At 44.2% G+C, this 20,153-nt stretch overlaps 1 protein-coding gene across 1 annotated transcript in view; it reads left to right on the top strand.

Annotated features, from left to right (window-relative positions):
- The window catches only part of ERGIC1 (endoplasmic reticulum-golgi intermediate compartment 1), a 59,901-nt gene that overhangs the window by 17,101 nt on the left and 22,647 nt on the right, over positions 1 to 20,153 (top strand). The window contains exons 2-3 of the mRNA XM_055719405.1: positions 4,869 to 4,930; positions 11,694 to 11,766. Coding sequence (XP_055575380.1) covers positions 4,869 to 4,930; positions 11,694 to 11,766 — 135 coding nt within the window. The remainder of the gene's footprint in view (positions 1 to 4,868; positions 4,931 to 11,693; positions 11,767 to 20,153) is intronic.

The raw sequence follows: 20,153 nt of genomic DNA on the forward strand, positions 1-20,153 counted from the left end.
GAGCTTTTGAAGTCCTTCTGCTGTTCACTGGCACTTGAAATCTGCCATCCTTTTGTTTGGCTCTATTGAGGTGCACCCATCTACAATTTTACCTCATCATCCATTTGTGCAACTCCAGTAAGACAAGACCGAGCATGTAATTTCTGTCTCTGAGAGGACTGTTGCACACCTGTCCATCAGGCAGCCGGAGTTCTGCCTCAGACCTGGCTTAATCCTGCTAAGGTTTGTGAATGCTCTGTTCCAACCTGTTAGGAATGATCCTTGTGCTGCTCTTCTTTACAATGCTGTTTTACCAGTTTGTTGACATTCCTGTCAGGAAGGTGAGAACATTTTTTGCTATGTCCTTCCAGCATTGGATTGGGAAAAAAAGTATTGTAGCATTGTCTCATGTTAGTTATGAATGTTGGTTCCTGCAAAACTCTGACATTGCCAAACAGCCTTTTTTTATTTCTTTGTTTGCAACCATGCTCTCAATTGAAAGAAAAGACAATAGATACACTAGATGTGTCAGGAACTTCCTTTGTTACACTGATGACAGCCTAGTTCTATCTTTAGCCTTGTATTGTGGTATTGCAAGGTCCAGCCTTCCCTTTATGAGGATACATATGACCTGGAGGAAGAACTTTCCGAGCAGACAGTTTGTTGTTTCCACTTTGCAACTATGTCAGTTGATCAACTCAAAGATATTACTTCGCCTTACAAGCCTTGCCTTTCTGAGCAAAGGAAGAAAGTTGCCAAAAGCTATATATAAATAATGTGCTGGCTGTCCTGTGGAAACTGTATGTGTGCATGCTTTGTAAGTGTAAAGTAATGTATCCCTAACCGAAGGTGGGGTACGCTGCTGCTGCTGCACAGTACTACGGGTTAAGAGAGTTCACTTAGCAGTTACTACCAGGTGGTACATGCCGTAAACCTAACCCTGCCTTCTCACGGTCATTTAGGATATGACTGCAAGACTGTCAAAGTGGATGTTCACAGAGTAGTACAGTGTGTCTTGCTGCATTATGAGCTGGCTGGTAGAACAGTTCTGAACAGCCAGTCTTCCTCCAGCGTTAGCAGTATCTTCCACTGCTTTGAATGTGCCAGTATCAGAAATCTGTAAAGCAGCTTTTGCAATATACAGAGCATGAGGTTCCTCTCTGTTCCCAGGGTACAAATACTTTCCCAAGTGACCAGTGCCTCTAGGAACCTGGAGGCTTATTGGAATTTTTACTGCAGGTGCTTGCAGGAACATCGGACCTGAGGGCAAGTAAAACCTGTTCCCCTTTACCATGCATACAGCTCCATGGCCTCCTCCCTCATACATTACCATCGCCTCTGGTGTCTAATCCTCATTCTTTTCCCTTCCCAGGACAGTGTAAGTGATCCCCTGAAATTGCTTGGAGCTCTGTGACCAAGGCAAGAAGCCAGCAGCTTCTTGAAGAACCCTTCAGGTGAAGGGTTTGTCTAGTAGAGTCTAGAAGTTAATCAAGTTTTTAACTCTTAGGTCTGATAGGAGCTAAGGGTTTCACAAATCCCTGATTTATTGGGACTTAGGGTCTCCTGTTACAATAACTCATGTCCATTTCGCACATTTATTTGAGAAGTTTGCTTGATTTGTTTATTATAATTGCATGTAATTAATGAGGCCTTCTTTGGGTTCCATTCTCTACTTTTCATTTCATACATTCATGGGTTTTCATTTCTCTGGTGTCTCACAAACAGAATTTTCAAGCTGTCATTGAATCCTATGCATTTGTATCTTCTTCTGACTAGGAGTTTAAATCAGAATTAACAAGATAGCTCTGTTTCCTAGCAGTGCCAGCACATCTGCCATGCTCTTCGAAGTTCGATGTCTTGCTGTCCTTTTGAGCTCCCAACTTGCCCTTCTTTGAAGGCATAAACCCAACTGCTGTTTTCACCATCCTGGATCAGACTAAATAAATTGTACTTTCTCAAGCTGTAGCCAGTGTCAGATGCTTTATGGGAAGGTGCCTGGTACCTTGAAGAGTATTGTTCCTTTGCCAGAGTATAAACCCTTCTAATCCAAAGCATGTCTTTTCCAAGCAAATGAATGTTCTGCCAGGATACTTGCACAGAGCCAGTCCTTTTCCTTCTGGACTGGTAGTCTCTTGGCCTTACTGCTATCACGTGGCAGTGAGCAAAATCTAGCCAGCAGTGTTTGTCTCTTATTCCAAACTTGTCTTTTTGCATTCCCTTGCTGTTATTGTTAATTGTGATAATTTCAGCATCCTTCTGCAGGCTTGAATACACGTTCCCTGCTTGCCTTCCCTTCTGCTGCTTGAATCAGATTCTGGATGTCATTCTTCAAGCTTCTATAAGCTTGTGTTCTATAAGTGTTCATCTATAAGATCTCAGCTGAGCTTTCTTCCTCCCTCCCTACCATCCAGCCTGCTCTCATCGCCTGTTGCGTGTATGTTGTCCACTCTTGATTCTGTGTTGTTCCATAGTGGCTGTCCTAATCTGAAAATGTGTTAATTCTACAAAACAAAGTATTAAAGCGTTATGAAATTCTCCTGGGTTGTTCTGTTTTCTTCTTGTATGTGCCTCTAGACTGTAAGTTCAAGGCTAGAATTCTGTTTGCCTGATGTCTGCCTAGCGAGCTGTGTACCCTCACCGTGCTCATACGCTAAGTGATTCTTAAAGTGTGTTAAGGTCCTGTGTAAGGACAGCTGTTGTGAATGTGCTGTACTGTGCTTGCAGGGAGGCTTGAGGCTGTAAGTATAGACCCAAGAGTTCTCAAAACTCCAGGCAGATCAGATCCAGAGACTTGCTTAAAGCCATTTTCGAACATGTGTCATGGAGGTAGAAGAGGGAGGGAGTGTAACCCTGTGGTCAAAGAGGTGGGAAGAAGAATAGCACAGAGAAGGTGGACTGTCTTTGAAACACTTCAGGCCAGGTGAGAAATGTGGCCAGGAGCCATTGATCACTCTCTGTAGTGTCTTTGCCCAATTCTAGTTTACTTATGCCATGTAAAACTTAATTTGTAGGGTTTGGGTGTTACTTAGATGATTAAAATGGCAGTCTGAGAGGAGAGAACCCTGCCATGACACCAGCTTTCCACTGAGTTATTTAAAAAGCTAATTTTATATTTTTTTTTAATCCTGTGATGGGTCATCATTTTAATGCTAGTAAATATTTCTCATTGTAAGAAAAAACTTCCTTTTATAGTATCCACATGCTGCTGTTTTTACTCAGTCCAGCAGAGAGCTATTTCCTATTTCTAATTGTTCACTCACACTCAGCAGCTCTTGTGTGTTCATGTGCTTTCTCTCTCTCTTTTTCTCTCAGCTTTTTTAGCCTTGTTGATCTATTATTGTGACTTTGGCGAGACGACACCAGCTTTCAGTGTTTAATGGGCTGTGAGCAGGAACGCTCAGCTACTTCCTCTGCCTGTGAGACCGTGATGTCACCAACTGCTTTGGGTTGCTTTACCATCCGCTGCTGCTGTTGCTTTGGTTTATGTGGAAAGAATGTAAACAGCACTTTCCAGCTGTTCTCAGGGCAGCTGGAAAGCCATAAATGGACTGTTTGGTTCAGGAATATTACTAATGTATTTAGGAGATGACAGTGAAGAGAGTCATAAAAACATACAGCTCCATGCATATCCTGTGCAGCACACTGTCAAGTGTATCGTAGTGGGTTGTTGGAACGGTTAAGAGATGCCATAGCTTGTTCAGAACTTGAGCTGGGCAAGTGAACTGTCTTTATACCTGCTCTCTTTCCCTCTCCTACCCTTCCTTCCCCCAGCTTCAACTCCTGAATGAAACATAGCAACGGTGTCCTAATCTCATGCAAAGCAAGTCCTGTTTTATTCATCCAGAGTGCCTCCAAGTTGTAAGTGATCTCAACAGATGAAGAGTGAAGAAAAGAAAGAAGATGTAGTTTTTAAACTCCCAGTATAATATTTGGTGTAGTAGGAACTACTGAATAAACATGGAGGTGTTTCGCCTTGATGCTGTATAGAACGGGAGTTTGGAAGCCAGTGTCTCTCATGCCTCTCCAGGGCTGGAAAAAGCATCAGATCTCACCCACTTGTGGTATATCCAAAAAAAGTCTGTTTTGGGGGAGAACAAGTCACTTCCTTCTTTAGGGGGTGTGTGTGTGTGTTTTTAATGCATTAATTAATTTTTATTGAGTGGTGGAAAAACTGATGTCAGAGCTGCATTGCGGCTGGATGTGCAGGAACACAAGGCTGTAGGAAATAATACAGCTAACATCATAGGGGCAGTGAAAGTTTAACCATGGAGAGTTTAAAATAGCAAAGCTGAGCCATATGGATATTAAAAGATATGACTGAATCAAAACAACAGTCTAATATTAAACTGGATTTTGCTGGGGGAGCAGCAAACTTCTGGGTTAATCTCTTGTGTATCCAGTGTCCATGGGTAAGGTTTCTTGTCTCAACACCTTGATTTCTGACTTTGGAATTGTCAGTTCCTGACTGTGGCAGGATGCGAACTGCAAGGGGCAATATAGGTTGTGTCTCAGCATGTTGCCAGGACTCTTTATTCAGGAGTCTGTAGAGTATCCTTTTCCTTTTACGGTGGTCTATAAACTTGTCCAGCATGACTTCTTCCCTGGCATCTCTCACGGTTCAGATTGCACAGATCCATGACAGCAAGGCAGGGACAGGCGGAGTGAAGTGCTTTGGAAACTGGAGCCAAGAAGGAGCACAGTTACATAATTGTACAAAAGAAAAAGGGTTTTTTGTTTTACTTTGTTTTTCCTCCTCATATCCTTCTGTGAACTGAAAAATGTTGTTGGAAGGCTGGATGGAAAAACTTCGGCATCATTCATCCCTGTGGGGACATAAAATGTATTGAAATGTTCCACCTGTTTTATGGCTGTTACTTTTCCTCTTTCAGGTTTGACATCTACAGGAAGGTGCCAAAAGACCTTACACAGCCAACCTACACAGGGGCTATTAGTAAGTAATCCTTCTTTTTTATGTCCTTGCATAGCTCTGATCTAAAATTAAAGATTGCTTGGCTTCTCTGTCTCCAGGGAATTTTTGTAAAGGGATATTAAACACTGGAAAGGGTATCCTTTGTTGCTGAGACAGCTCATTTTGCCCAATCTGTCAGGTTGTACTAAACAGCAAAGTAGTTTGCATGGATTCAGGACCTCGGCAACAGAAAGTAGTAAAGATACGTTGTCACGAAAGGGAGCTCCTAAAAGCTAGTGCTGAAATGCCCAGGCTGCTGGCTACTGAAGTAGCTAGAGAGCTTTTTGCTAGGGTCTTTCCATGAACACTAGCTGTGAGTCTGTTCCAGACACTGGTGGAGGCGGGTGACTGCAGATTTTGTACCTCTGCCTGGTGGGCATCCCCTCATTCGGTGTGAAAAACAACCCGTAATAGTTGTGTTCAGTTGGTGTGCCCAGGCCTTTGCTTGTGGAAGAGACTTGAGGAGCCAAACTGTTGCAACAGGGAATCTGGGTTCTGGAGCAGTAAGGAGCAGTGTGGGTGGCAAATATGTGGTGGCCAGCGGTGAAGATGATTTGGGAAACGCATATTTCTCTCATCGCATACTCAGGGGATTCATCTGATGTTGTAGGTGGGACTAATGAGCAGAGATTTTATTTCGTTGTTATTTATTGTGCTTTTAAAGAAGAAAAATTGCTTGGTCAGGAACCACTGATAGTGATCCACTCTCACTCCTGTGTATCAATGCATAGGCTTCAGCTGATACCAATCTCTTGCCTTGGGCCCCTTTTCCTTCCTTCCTCCTCCTGAGGGAGGCTGTAGGCTGAGTAATGCAATTTCACACAATTACATGCAGCGAGGGCTCTGTGCAGAGTGGTAAACATTGATCAGGTTGATCCTGCCAGGCCTGTAATTAGATGCCTAATGCAGCTTTCCTGTTCCATTGAACAGTGGCTTCCTTTGATCATGTAGCTGTGCTCCATTCATCCATTCTTGTAGATGGGTCAGTAGCCTTGTATGTCATTGCTGACGTGAGTGACGTCATATCCCTTGGTGACAGCAGGCATCAAATAGAACTGAGTCAGTGCCAGTGAATCAGTGGACACAAAAGGAAAGCCCTTTGTGAGCTAATGAAACTCCTCGCTCCTTACTGTGAGGATGGTCAAAGACTGGAACAGGTTGCCCAGGGTGGTGTGGAGCCTCTGTCCTTGGAGGTACTCAAATCAGCTAGACCCAGCCCTGAGCAACCTGCTTCAGCTGACCCCGCTTTGAGCCAGGGAGTTGCACGGGCTGATCTTTAGAGAGGTCCCTGCCAGCCTCAACTATTCTTTGCTTCTGTGAAGATAGCACGTTACTCAGATATTTACTTTCAGAGAGTCCTTGTCTTCCATGTTCTCCTGACCGCTGAATTACTTGTACGTTGACTCCCTTTTAGGTTTGCTGAGACTGTGAACAAAGGGCTTGAATAAAGCTGTTTGCTAATTTAGAGGTGTATGAGATTTAGTGTTCTGAAAGAACACTTTGAACTTGTTAGTGATCCTACCTTCTGTTTTGGAAACTAAGTGTTCCCACACTGTAACTGGGCTGCCTTTGAGAATTGGTCTTGTTATGAATCACCTGCTGAAGAGTGTGTTTTAGAAACAAAAAAACCATCAAAGGCCATTCAGTGTTAGGCTTTCTGATCTGCAGTAAACAGCTCAAGTGATAAGTCTGTTGTGGGAAGGCTTGAAGGCTGTGACTCTTACTTAAAATTATTAGCTGACTTATTTCTCTCTATTGTTACTTGCAGCTTCTCAGGCTTTGATTTTTCTTCTCTAACTGGTTCTCCTTCTTTTTGTCAGAGTGTTTGGAGACAGCCTGATACAAGCTTTTGAACCACACAGGCAGCCAACAAACTCTGGTGGCTTTGCATGTGAGGATCTTGTGTGCAGCTTTCCTAATGGGCTCTCTGTCTGACCAAGCCTGTGTCTTGTAATTTGAAAGCCAGAAATCTTGCGTGTTTTAGGAGGCCGTGGATGAGACCAGCCCATTGCCATGCCAGTTTGAAATTTGGAAAGGTGGCATGGTTTGTGAGAACTGCTTTAGGGAAGTCAGGTTGTAATAACATTGAGGGCTTGAGGGGGAAACATTCTGCCTCTGAAAAAATATTTTGGGATCTAGTAAACACACGATATTACTATGGCTGCAGCTGTATTTTGGCTTTCCTTAAGTCCTCCAAGTTTTAAAGAGCAGATGTAAAATAGCCCTTAGTAGCTGACTTAATTTAGGCCAGTTCCACGTGATTTCTGCTGAAACTTTAGATCAATGTCACTTATGGTGCTGGAAGCTTTCAGGAATAGGAATGGATTTACTGCCGGATTCCTGCAGTTACTTTTGGATTGTAAAAAGGCCTTTTTTTGATACATTTGAGGTTTATTAGGGAAGAAGGTGCAGATCACGTTACAGAAGAGATGGAAAAATAGCAGCTCTGCTTCTGACCTCCAAGGCTAAAGAGTTCAAGTCTTCCAGGAGGGAAGCAGCTCAGGGAGGGGAGAGTAAGTGTTAGGGTATTTTGGTGGAGAAGAGGAAGGCAATCTTCAATTGCAAGCAAGTTCAGAAGCCAGCTGGAGGGTTATTGAGGCTTTCTATTATGTATGGCTATGTAGTTTCAGAAGTTGCAGTGAACGTGGCAAGATACTGCAGGTCTGTGTAGCAACCCTTCTGACTAGTGAAAATCAGTAGGAATGAAGAAACCAAGACCAGTCCGTTGCATTTTACTGGAGTAAAGTTTGTGCAGAACAACAAACCCGCTGCTGTGGACTTCTCTGAAAAGCATGCAGAAGTTACTCGTTCCTTTTTCCCAATAAAAAATCTCTTCTTTCAGGCAGCACCGTGATCCCTGTGCCACTCAGCCAGTCATGCCATTGTTGTCCCTCTCCCACCAGATGCTTGTGCCAGTCGCAGGTCTTCCCACCCCTGCGTAGCGTGTTTGTGATGGCAGCGCACTGCCGCTCCGACAGACCTGACTAACATGGTGATAACTTGGCCATGTTTGGGGATGTAGGCAGCAGCAGCAGCACGTGCCCTGGCTGGCTGGCAGTTGGCATCTGGCTGGACAGGAGCAGTCTGATTTCTTGAGAGAGGGGCTTGCAACTTGGACAGCTGCTGTAGCAATCCTGCTATTTATCAGTCAGTGTGGATGCATAGTTTGCATGCACATGTTGTATGCACACATGGTAATGTTATCCAGAAATACTCTGTGCTGTTTGGCGGCTGGAGTTTTAAATACACATCAGGAAATATCGAAGTTATGATTCACATGGCATCTGTAACAAGACCCGTTCCTTGCACTTCATAGCAGTTTGCTCCGTTGAATAATAAATACTAATAATTTTATGCCTTAATATAGCCATGGATCCACGTTTGCAGTCTGTATGATGTGTTAAACACTGCGTTTCTTTCATTTCTTGTGGGGTGGGGAGGAAGAGTCAGGAATGTACATAGATAGGGTGTGTACAAAAAGGTTAGGTTGTTGAAGCTAGTGCAGGAAAATTAATTTGGCGGAATTTCCCAGCCTTCTGGGATTACTGATTAGCCAACAGCAGTGTGTTTCAGTGCATCCAACACCAGCAACCTTTGATATATTGGTTGTGTTATCATATTAGAGTTTTAAGAAACCTGTCTTAGGTGGTCCTTTGAGCTCTGTGGGAACATCACAGTGCTCTTGCAGTTAAACTAAGCTTTATGCATGAATTGGTTTATTCTGTCTGATCCTAGCCTTTAATCTACTTTTCCAAATATAATACAGTTGTCAAATGTGGGTGGCGGGAACTGCACATTTGCATGGAAGCAAGTAAAGACCTTCGCTATGAAATAAGTAGCCGAAGCACCGTGTGTGTAAATTCTTATGCTGGGAACATCTTATATGCCTGCAGCTCCATGCTAAGGAGAGGAGCTCACGTTCTGCATCTGAAAAACCATTGGCTCTAGAGATGGTTTAACGCGTAAGTCTTTCACGCTTCTCAAGCTAGAGACACCCCCCCACCCTGAAAATGTGCGTGTGTACAAGAAGAGTTTTAACACAAGAGCGGCCATGCTAGCTAGGTCAGTGCAAATGTCTGTGCAGCCTGGTGTCCTCTGGCCAGGAGTGGTCAGCAGCAGATGCCTGAGAAAGAGCACGAGGACAGGCTGAACACCTCACCAGGCCCCCGTCCGCTGGCAGTTCGGAACTGCCTGAGCTGGAGGTGGTACCTTTGCGCTTAGTAGCCCTCAATGGATTTCTCTTTCAGGACACGTATGATTCCTTTTTGAAATCTTACAGATTTTTCTTTAAGCATTCTCAACGTCCATAGTCATGAATTTTCAGAATTTAATTAGGTGTTCTGTAAAGGAAAACCTCCCCCTTCCCTCCCATTCCCATGCTGGAAGAGACAGTGGGGTAGTTGTTGCCCATTCATCTCCTTCAGGCTGCTTGTGATTTTATGTCCCCCTCTCATGTCCACTCTCAGTAATCTCTTCTAAGGTTGAAAACTGACAATGCAGTTTGAAGACATTGAGAAGCTTTGAAGGTCAGTCCCTGCTAGGTGTTTCAGGGCATTCTTGCAGGATTTTTTAGTTATAGGTTAGTGGAATTTTACTGTACTGTGCTTGGTAAGTGTTGTCACAAGCCTTCCCTGCAAGAGCTGGATTGGAAGATGGACTTGAGGGAGCAGATGCTTTGTATACTGGAAAAGGAGAAGGTAATTTGATGATATAAATGGCAGAGAAGAATATTAAAAAGTTGGAAGAGAAAGAAGACTCTGGGAGAGAGTTTACAGTTAGTAGTACCAGGCTTGCATAGAAGTCCTGGAGAGTAGAGAGGTCTGGCTGATGCTGTGGAAAGCCTTTACAGGATAACAAGCAAAGAGGAATATGGGAAGCAATTAAAGAAGAAAGGGTTGTCTGTATGTCAGATGCTCTCCCCTGCATACTGCCAAAGATCAGAGATCTTGCGTCTGTGCTGTTTGGTGATTAACAGTAAGAAACACTGGATGAACTAGTCTTGTGCTTAGGTTACTTTTTTTGTGCTCTTACGTAGGTGTGTATGTTCTCATAAGGATTTGCTGCTGTGCTTTAAGTAGCCCTTTCTCCTCCCCCACGCTGCATGGTGCACCATGCCGATGGTTTAGCTGGGTTACAGCAGTATTGCTCTTCTCTGTCTTGACAGTTAAGACTTGGAAGCAACTGTGTAACCGACGGAGTTTTCTCTTTAGAAATTAATATCCCCTCATTTTCCTGCTGGTCTTTGACTTTGTTTTTCCATTTCTCTCTTTCTTCATCCTAGCTAATGGATTTTTTTGGCATCTCTTTTAAACCCTTGCACTTTTCAGAGGGTCAGTACATTAATCCACCCTTGAAATTACTCTGATGAGGAAGGGGAAGCAACGCATTTCTCTTTCCTCAGAACTATAAACTGACTAATCTGAAGAATGGGGCACAAGGCTTTAGGTCGCATAAGGGTCTGTCTCGGTATTTGCCTTAAGTACCTCCTCTTTCCTTCCCTTGCCTCTCACATTCTCTACCAAGGGAGTTGGGACAGACGCAATTGTATGATAAAATTGCTTCCCAGCCCGTTATTGCTTGAGCTTCCCAAAGGAACGGGCATTCAGACTGTATAGGTCATGTGGAACAAAGCTGAGGAACAGAGTTTTTCTTGTGTTATTTCTCAATCCTAATTAGTGGCTATGGTAAAGTGGTCATTTCCAAAGAGTGCTTGGTCATTGCAGCTCTGCTGGGCTTGAGGGGTGAGCCAGATGGTACTGTTGTCACAGCCCTGGAGTAGCATGCCATTTCCTGGTTTACTCTTATGTATAGTGATTCATGGTGAACTTGGGTATTTTATTTCATACAGATACACATTGCAGCCCTGTCTCCTTGAGTTGGCACATCCTTGTCTCCTCCAGTCATCCCTGTTCAATAGGATTTACAGGTGTCCTTCCAGCCCCTCCTTTGTGGGTCAATGACTCTGTCACTGCTGTCTGAATGTCACTGTATGATGTTTTGAATAGTTTCCTGATGAAGAATAACCAGTAATGTGCCAGTTACTTTGGGTTCCCTTCTTTTAACTCTAGGTTGGCATTCTTAGAAAAGATATGGGATTTGTCCAGATACTTTGCAATTCCTTCGCTGGGAATTTTCCCTCTCTGAAGAATCAATGTATGGCCAAATGGAGAAATTAGAGAAGTATCAGGCATTGGCTAGACTAGTCCATTATTGCCATGTCTCTGCTGTACCAGCTCTATCTAGTGGGTAGTACAGGCTGTGGGATGACTTAGATGTAGCCTTACAATTTGATAAAGAACCAAAGTGTCTCCTAATCCACAAACCACTGTAGCTGACCGTATGCTTTTGAAGCAAGGAAGTGCTGATCTTTTTCTTTTCTCGAGGTTTTACTAGTAATAAAACTCTATTTGGAGCAAGGGCTCCAAAGATGTAATATATCGTCAAGCAGCTTTGTGAAGAAGCTGGGAGAGCTGGCAGACCAAGGCTGTGTGCTGGTAGAACCATAGCGAGCTAGAAATCAGTGTGGAAGAGGTGGACCAAGAATTAAGATACCCAGCAGGATGTTGGGTATTAGCATGCCATTGAAGGTTACGGCTCTGATGGCCTCATTTGCGTCTCTAAATTAGTTCTTAAGTGTGTCTGGGTGGTGTATCCATGGGGGGGAACAATATGCCTGGGTGAAAACGGTTTTTGCCTTTGTTAGAGATATGAAACTAACCTTTTCCTCTTCTTGCCTCTTTGCCAGTCTCTGTCTGCTGCTGTCTCTTCATACTGTTTCTCTTCCTGTCTGAGCTCACCGGATTCATAGCCACTGAAATGTAAGTAAAAATCATGTTTTCCTTTGTTTGAATGTATGTGCATATATGATTCTTTACAGCTTCACTCTGTTATCTTGGAAAAATATGCCTGTAATATCACTAGGTCCGTTAGTTGTCTAATGGTTTTTGTATTCCTTTTGCTTGAGTCTGAATTCTCAGTCATTCATTCAGCTTTTTAATTTACTAGAGTATGCTGGGGAACACCTTGGTTATAAAATAATTCTGATGGAGAAAACTGTTGCAGACCTGCTTGATCCTTTATTAGCTGCATACATGTTGAGCAGAGTGGATATTTTTCATGTGACTGCGGATCAAAAGCTTCTGACCCTTTTCAGTTCTCTGGTGATCAGGTGTAAGGCAGTGTGAATGCTAAGATGATGAATTCCAGTCAGTTGCAGTTTCCTTCTTCCTCCTTAGGCTGTTGTTTTCTTGCCCTCATCTGAGATTTGCTTCCCCTCTCCTCCTGAATAGGCACTTTCCTCTGTTTGATTCAAAGTGATTCTCAAAAAGTAGCATGTTTTTCATCAGTGACACCATATGTTTAAATGTGTGGTGCCTACTGGATGAATCCACATGGTCTGTGCTCTTGAGACTGTGCGGTCCCATCGCAGACATGGTGGGATCTCTGAGAAGACGTTCTCTTTTCCCCTTGCTTCCCTGTGGATAAAATGGGTATCACGTTCTGCCAGTCTTTGTTGGATGTTTTTGGAGATGCTTTTTGGAAAAATGAATTGCATAAAATATGAATGGTTATTAGTTTAATGCTAATAATATCTTTTTTTTTTTTAATGTCAGAGCTGTATCTCTGATACATGCAGATAGCTTTGCTCATGTATGAGATTTATCTTCTTTCTTTTCACCTGATGAGCCTTACTTGGAAACTTAGTTGACGGGTTTTGTGCCTGAAGACAAATTGTCCCAGGTAGCCTCTGTGAGACCTTGCTTTGAGCAAAATGGAAATAATTTCTGCTTTTAAAAATTGTTCATGGAACAAGTATTTTAGTTAATCACACTACTTTTTCTCCCTGTTCTCATGCTGCTCCTCCCTTGAAAGAAACTTTTCTTAGTAACCATTAACATGGGTACCTTTGGTTTAGGTTCTAGGAAATATCCTCCATCATCCTACTGATGTGTCCATGAGCTCACTAGACTGTGATGCACAGTTCCTGGATAGTTAGGAAGGGTGGAACTTCTGTCAGACTTACATGACGGTCTAGATAGTAACAGATGTCACTGCTGAGCGAAGAAGTTGGGCTTTGAAATACATTGGGCTTATTGTGCTGTATTTAGATTGACCATGCTTTACGTGGCTTCTGATAACCATGTCGCTTTTTCATTGTTTTTGAGCAGCTCTGACTTGGGTCAGCAATATGATTTCAATAATAATTTTAACCTTGGGTAATGTTTAACCTTAAGCCAGTAGTGTAATCTAGCTCTAGCTGATTTTTTTTTATGCCCATTGCACATTTACTTCAGAGATGTTATCTTTGCCGTCTCTTTGAATTCAGTTCCATGCATTTATTTGTAAAATACTAGGGCCGCCTTATCAACCCACTTCTCTCAGGAGCTGAGTTTTCTTGGGTTTTCTTGTTTTAAAAAACAGAGAAAAGCTAGATAAATTGCTTCAGGTAAAATAGTACTTTTTTTTGCTGTCCTCTTAGATCTCATTCTCTCATCTGGTTTTCTTTTTTGTTTAGTTAATGCTCTACCAGAAGAATTAGTAATAGTTACCTGATTTTGATCCAGTTATTTGAGTGCACATGCCTTTATGTAGTGGTAGTTTCCCGACTAGAGATTTCTTTTTGAATAGCAAAATTGTATGATCCTCTGAGGCCTCTTCATGCTTTTTTCTTAACAGGATGATGCATTTTCCGCAAAGATATTAGAAGTGCTATAAGCTCCTGCATGCTCAGCTGACAAGTTTCTCATTAAAACGTCAGAGAGATGGTAAACTGCCTTCTCCTAGCAGGAACTGGGTTTGTAAGCGGTAAAGCCGTAAAATTTTAGAGAGGATGTCGTGGAAGAGACTGAGACGAATGCAGGAAACTGATTTGTCATGGACCATCCAACACAATAGCTTGCAGAATACGAAAACCTCCTTCTGATGAGTTATAGGTCATCAAAACCTCTGTGGCTGGGAACAGGTCACCCACAGCTTTGGTGAACAGGCTCCCCTGTAATAGTGGAAATATTTTAGAAAGTCACATAACAAAGTGCTTCCCAGTTCAGCAACTTTTAAAGTGGAAGTAAACTTTTCTTTTTTCCATTTCTTACTCATTGTTTTCTCTTCTGGGAACACCTTAAAGGTGTTTAAAGATGTTGTGAACCTCTTGTGCTTCCTTTTCAGTTGTGTGTTAGTAGCGATGTGTTGCAAGGCAGTATATAGCCTCATCATTTGGGATAAGGGTGCAGAAGTGTGGAGCTCTGCGTGGTCTGGAACAAACAGTGTGAGAACTCTGTGCCACCGGTTCACTGGGTGGTAGCAAATAACAGGGGAGACAGTACCTTACAGAGATACTTTGAGCCTTGTTTGCCCATGAATCAAATACTTTTGAAGATACGGAAGATTCCTTATGTGCAAACTGTTCAATTCCTATCAACTTTTATTGCAAGCTTAGAGTTTCTTTTGTATTAAGTCTCCTACAACAGGTATCTCTCCCAGCTTGAAGTTTCCTAGTGTCAGCCAGGATCTGAATGATTAATTAGCATGCACTTACATGGGGTGAGCTTTCCTGCTTTGCCAGTGCCGGCTGTACTATGAGACTGCATCAGTCTTTCTCCTCTTGCGTCAGGTTTCCTTTAAAGCAGTCATGCGCTTGACAGAGCTGGATTGCGTGGGGATAGCTGCACATTTTTGATGGCAAGGTGAAATCGAGAGCACTTGGCCTGGTGCCTCACATCAGAGACGTACCAGGTTTGCTGATGTGGACTCATACTTACCTCATAGCCCCATTAAGCCAAGTAATTGTGCATGGTGTGTGTGCACTGACAGCCTGCTGCAGGGCAAGTCAGCAGCAACCTCAACAGCAGTGGTACCCACAGGATTAACTGTCTGGCTCACCAGCAGGAGGGTTCTTTGGTATCTGTCTCTAAAGTTAGAGGTTGGTGTGGTTTGTGGAACTCATGTTGCAATGTGAGAAAATAAGGTCTGCTGCGCACCACGCTAACCCCGAATACTTGTTCGCTTCTACCCACTGTTGGACTTTCTTCTACGTTCGTATGGCTGTAGCAACTGAAATTCCTGGTATTACTAGAAATCTCAGTACGGTCAGTGTTGCCCAACTTCAAGGCAGTTTTTCCTTGACCAGCCCATTGTTTTAGCGTTTATAATCTCAACTGCTAAAGACTTGTCTGGGTGGCAGAAAGCCAAGAAATTACGCCCTCATCTTGAGGATAACAGTCATAACACTAAAACCAAAGAGATTACCTATGTGGGGAAGGCAGCGTGCATCACAGTAGGTATGTCATAACTCGTGTGGGCATTTCTAATGAGCGTGAAGATTGCGTCTGTGCAGGGGATCTTACTTCAGTTTAGGAAGCCAAACTAAGACGTGCGCACATTACAGCAGACATGCAGGAAGTTCATGTGCCATAGGTAACGCGCTGCAAATGCATCTCCTATTTTGCTGCTGACTGGCTTCCTGCGTAGAGCCTGAGTAGGGTAGAAAACTCCTAGTTTCTCATCTTGATTTATTGTGTGACCCTAACAGGCTGTCTGCTGAGCAGCCATGAAGGAAATCAAAGCCTGGTTCTTAGGTGGGGCTGCATTCTTTCCAGGAAAAGCAGAATGAAGGGCTGGTGGGGGAAGAGGTTTTTCCTTCTTTGCTCAGCCACAACCAGTCATTGCAGTTGAAGGGAGGATGACTTTGACTCGAAATCAAGGAGCTTCTTGATTAGTTTTTGTTCATTTGGTTTTATGTTCTGTCCAAACTGAGACTGACTGAAGACTTAGTCCAAAACAAGAACCTAGATTGGCCTCCTTAATTCTGTAAAAGATGGATTAAAAAAAGGAGGTTCATGCTACACATTTGAACCTCTGCAAAATTTGTCAGTATCAAGCACGGTTGTCCCACTGAGCAAACGACTCAGATAGCTGAAGAAGTTAAGCTGAAGTGCTAAATCTGTTTGGTATTTCCTGGGCAGGATCAGTAGTAGGTTGAGAGTTGAGAGTAGATTCAGGGCTAGAAATTGCCTGGCATACTTTTAGCAGCCTTCCTCATTCATCGTGCTGTTATGTTGCAAGTCAAGAGTGTAGAAATCACCTATCTTTTCTAATTAACTCAGATCAGTGCTAGAAGTTAATAGCTGGCAAGATGATAATCTTGCAGGTTTATCACTATAATTAGGTCATGAATTATATTCTGTAGAATCAATAAGAGTTTTCCAAGTATTCCATCATTAAGGAGGAAAGATGTAATTAACTGATCTAGTCTGCCTCACTTTGGCAGCCAGGGGAAGGGGCAGAAGGGTGTGAATGGGGTACTTGTGGTATGAGTGTAGCTGCTCAACAATAACTCCTCTGCCAAAGCATGCGGCAGAAAGCAGCACACAGCTTCTGGCAGTGGGTTTTTTGGTTTGTTGTTTGGGTTTTTTTTAAATATAGTAACAGGCAAAGAAAGAGCAGTCTGAAGTTACAACTTTGCCACTTGGAAGGCTGTGCCCCCCTGCAAGGCAATTAATTACTGAAGCAGTAATAAACACACTGTCTTTGTATTAAATTGTAAATCATGAGCAATGTCCAAATAAATGTTCATTTAAGGTGACCGGATCATTCACTGGAGACACCTGCTAGCTTTAGTCATTTTGAAAAATACCTTGCCCAGTCTATGAATATCACACAGCGCAGCTCCTCTGCCGGGGCCACATCATGTGCAGCACAATTTGACTGTTCGTGCAGGCTGCCAGGTACCCCCAATGTGGAAGGAAGCAAAACACTAGGAGCTTCGGAGACCAGCGTTGCTTGTTCACACTGGATTCATTTGTATGCCCAAGCCTGATCCTGCAGTGAAGCAGAATTGTTACCTGCCTTCAGAGGGTTTTCGTCCCTTAGCTCTTCTCCAAGGTATGTGGAATGTGTCTTGTGGCTCTTGGCCCATGAAAATCTCTGCTAACAACCTGCTGGGTCAAGCTGCACCTGCTCTAAGCAGCAGAGCGTGATCCTGGTGCAGCAAGAGTTTCTGCTGGAAACTGTAAGCTCGGAGCATAAGCCGTCTGCACCCGGAGCACAGTGCTACCACTGATACCTTCTGATGCTAAACTGGAGATAAAACTCCAACTCCAGCAACTGATCCCGTTGAGGCAGATGAAATGCTGGAGCAAACTAGACCAGCACAGGGGATACAGCCTAGCAGTCAGAGTGGTGCGGAGTTGTAATCCTCTTCTTGCCATGGACTAACCTTGAGACCTTTCTGTAGAAGGATGTAATACGTAGCTGCCTACCTCTCAGGGGTGCTAAGAAGCTTAATTAGTGTTTGCGTAGTAACTTGGAGATTACTTAATAAAAGGTGTTATATATTTGTGAAGTGCTGTTATGCCGTTTGTCCTAATGCACATGTGTGGGTTAGCAGGAAGTGGAAGGTCGTGTTGTGATGTCATTTGCAATTTCTGACTCAAATCTACATTGACGTCTTTCGAACCCTTCTCCTTCCTACCTCCTGGAGAACTGTAATTCCTTCCTGTGTAGGACAGTGCATTTTCTGTGCTTCACAGCTGAGCTAAGACCTAATCTGGGACAAAGACCTTCTCAGTGAAGAACTGGTTGAGATCAGGGCGTAGAAGTAAGATTACAAATGGCAGAGCAATAGACATGTGCACAATTTATTACACAGTAGCGAATTTGCTGACCAGCAGGTTGTTGTTTCCTTGCACAGATTGAGAAGAAGATGGGTTGTTTATCTTATGTTGGATCTTCTCCGGTCTGGCACAACTGAAAAGATGGTAGTACAGGAATCTTAGCTTTGGATGGTTGTTTCTGGAAGGTGGTTGATTAGAGCTGAAATGGCAAGTGAAGCCAAGAGAGTTTGCCTGAGAAAGTCTTTTGAGAAGCTTTGAGCTCCCTCAAGAAAGAATAATTATTTTCTCTCTTAGGCTTAGGGTCCTGGGGACCAGGGAGGATTTCTGAGAGTTGGAGGACAAGGTAAAATGCAGCTTCCTGGAGTAAATGGCTGTATTTTCTATATGGCTGATGGCTGGGGAGGGAGGGTGCCTTGTTGTTTGCTGTGAAAGAGGAGGGGAAAAAAGGCTAAAACTTGAAACAGAGGCTAGGATGAAGATGATAAAGGACAAGGAAGATGTGTTTAGAGAGCACCCAGGAAGCATGTGGAGCTCTGAAAGGTCGATGCAGTGTGTCTCCTCTTGTATTCCAAGGGCCGCAAGCTCTTCAGCTGTTGAAGTGCTGAAGTGTCTAATGTTAGTGGCCAGGGCTGCTGGTTAGTAGTGACCAGGAAGTAAGTTACTGAGGAAGTTTTGTTTCTGGGGAAACAAAGCTGCTGTGTCGTAAATCTAGTGCTAAAGCATGAGGGATGGGTCTGGCTTTCTTTGGATAAAATCTTAAAGAAATGCTGAGATCTCTTGCTGGTGTTTCTCCTTTTCATTCTGTCTCGGCGTGCCATTTGCATGATCTGCGATCTTAGCTAGAGTGCTTCCAACATTTTCTGTGTAATGCTGCAAGTTTGTCAGCAAAGGGGATAAGCAATCGAGAAGCCCAGCAGCACCACTCAGGAATGTGAGGTATTTAGAAATGGTTCTTTCTAGAAGTGAAGCAGATTCTTTCTGTGTGGATCATGGCTCCTGCTGCGTGGAGCAGCTTTCCTCCCTTTCCTTGAATCAGTGGTGGGAGGCCCTGGGGGGGGGAGAGGGCCACCTCCCCCCGTCCTGTTGCCCTCATTGTACTTTCCTAGCTCTGCACCTCACCCCTGCTTTATTGTGCTGCTTTTACTCACATAGTCCTTAACGACAACCGGTGAAATACCAGCTCCTGTGTGGTTAGGGTCTTCGGAGAAGGTATGCGTCATCTTTGGAGCTGCGATACGACGCTGTACGCTGCCTCTAAACAGCCAAAGCAGCAGCTGTGTTTACAGTGTCCTTCTGTCTGACCTCGGGTTTTATTTGCCTTGTGGCCGTCCTGGATTCATTGTTAAGCTCTGTTACTCCTGGGACACTTTATGTTCCAGGAGGGACAGCTATAAATTAGAACCAACTTCATTCTTCCACTGGAGACATTATCCCTTCAGGGAGAGTTACTAGAGGTGGTAACTAGTGCTTTTCCCAACATCCCAGAATTGTCCAATTCAATAATAGGAAGGCTGTGTGGAATTTAGCTGCTTGGCCCTGGGGAGAAGGACAGCAAGGGAGGTGTAAGTGCCGGTTCCCTGCCAGCCCCGTCCAGACTTAGGTGGCTCTGCTTCACAGGGACTAGCCTTGACCCCGGCCGTTTGCTTTACCTGTGAGGTTTCCAGAACGTATTTTGGGAGTGATATTCCCAGTTTGTTGAAAACGATGATGTATCTCCTGCGGTTTGCCCCAGCGAGTGTAGCCTGTGGTGTGCTGTCATTGTGTCCTTGGTTCCCCATAGTGAGAGGGAACCTCAATAACAGAGCAGGTCAGCGTGAAGGGTGCTCTTTGGAGCCGCTGGTGAGAAACCTTGCTGGGTTTGTGGGCTTGGGCCCCCCGCAAGAGCTGGTGCGGCCGGAGCCAGATGGGAGCAGTGGGTTCAGCAGGCAGCATGCTCCATGAACGGCAGCGCTGCAGGGCCGAGGGAGGGGAAGGGAAGACGAACTATCACAAGCTGTCAGATGTCTAAGGAGTGATAGATGGGGTTATGAAATCAGGAACGTGGGTGGGAGAGGGCCAGGGGGCTAGTAGGTAAAGAGGAGGAGGAGGAAATGGCTGTGAGCCTTGCCCAAGGGACAAGTTGGGAACCGTTGGTCCAGTGACTGGAGTGCAGGACAGGAAACCAGTTTCCTTTATCTGCAGCTAATGGGCTGTGTGACGTGACAAACTGGCCTACTTCTCTTTGCCTCAGTGATCCAGTCTGCAGCCGGGTGACCTCACTGCTTGCCTTCCTACATAAGAGCTTCCGTAGGCTCCCTCTGCGTGGTTCATCCCGTAACTCCTGCCGGCACCCACTGCTCGCTCACTTGTGTGCCTTTGCTGACAGACTGCACCTGACCGCGTGTTTTCTGACAGGTTTGGAACTGGAAATCAGCAAATACAAATATTGACGTTCCTAGAGCTTTCCTCCAAGGAGCTGGGATGTTCAGCTGAGCTGCTGAACCTGACCCGCTTCTCTGTCAGCCCTGGCATGAATGCTCCTTTTTGCCAGTAACGCCAAGTTGCTGGCGGCACTGGCTGGGCATGGCCCACATCTCAGACGGCAGAGAGCTGGG

The sequence above is a fragment of the Falco cherrug genome, chromosome 8, assembly GCF_023634085.1.
Source record: "Falco cherrug isolate bFalChe1 chromosome 8, bFalChe1.pri, whole genome shotgun sequence".
In the NCBI taxonomy this organism is placed as follows: Eukaryota; Metazoa; Chordata; class Aves; order Falconiformes; family Falconidae; genus Falco; species Falco cherrug.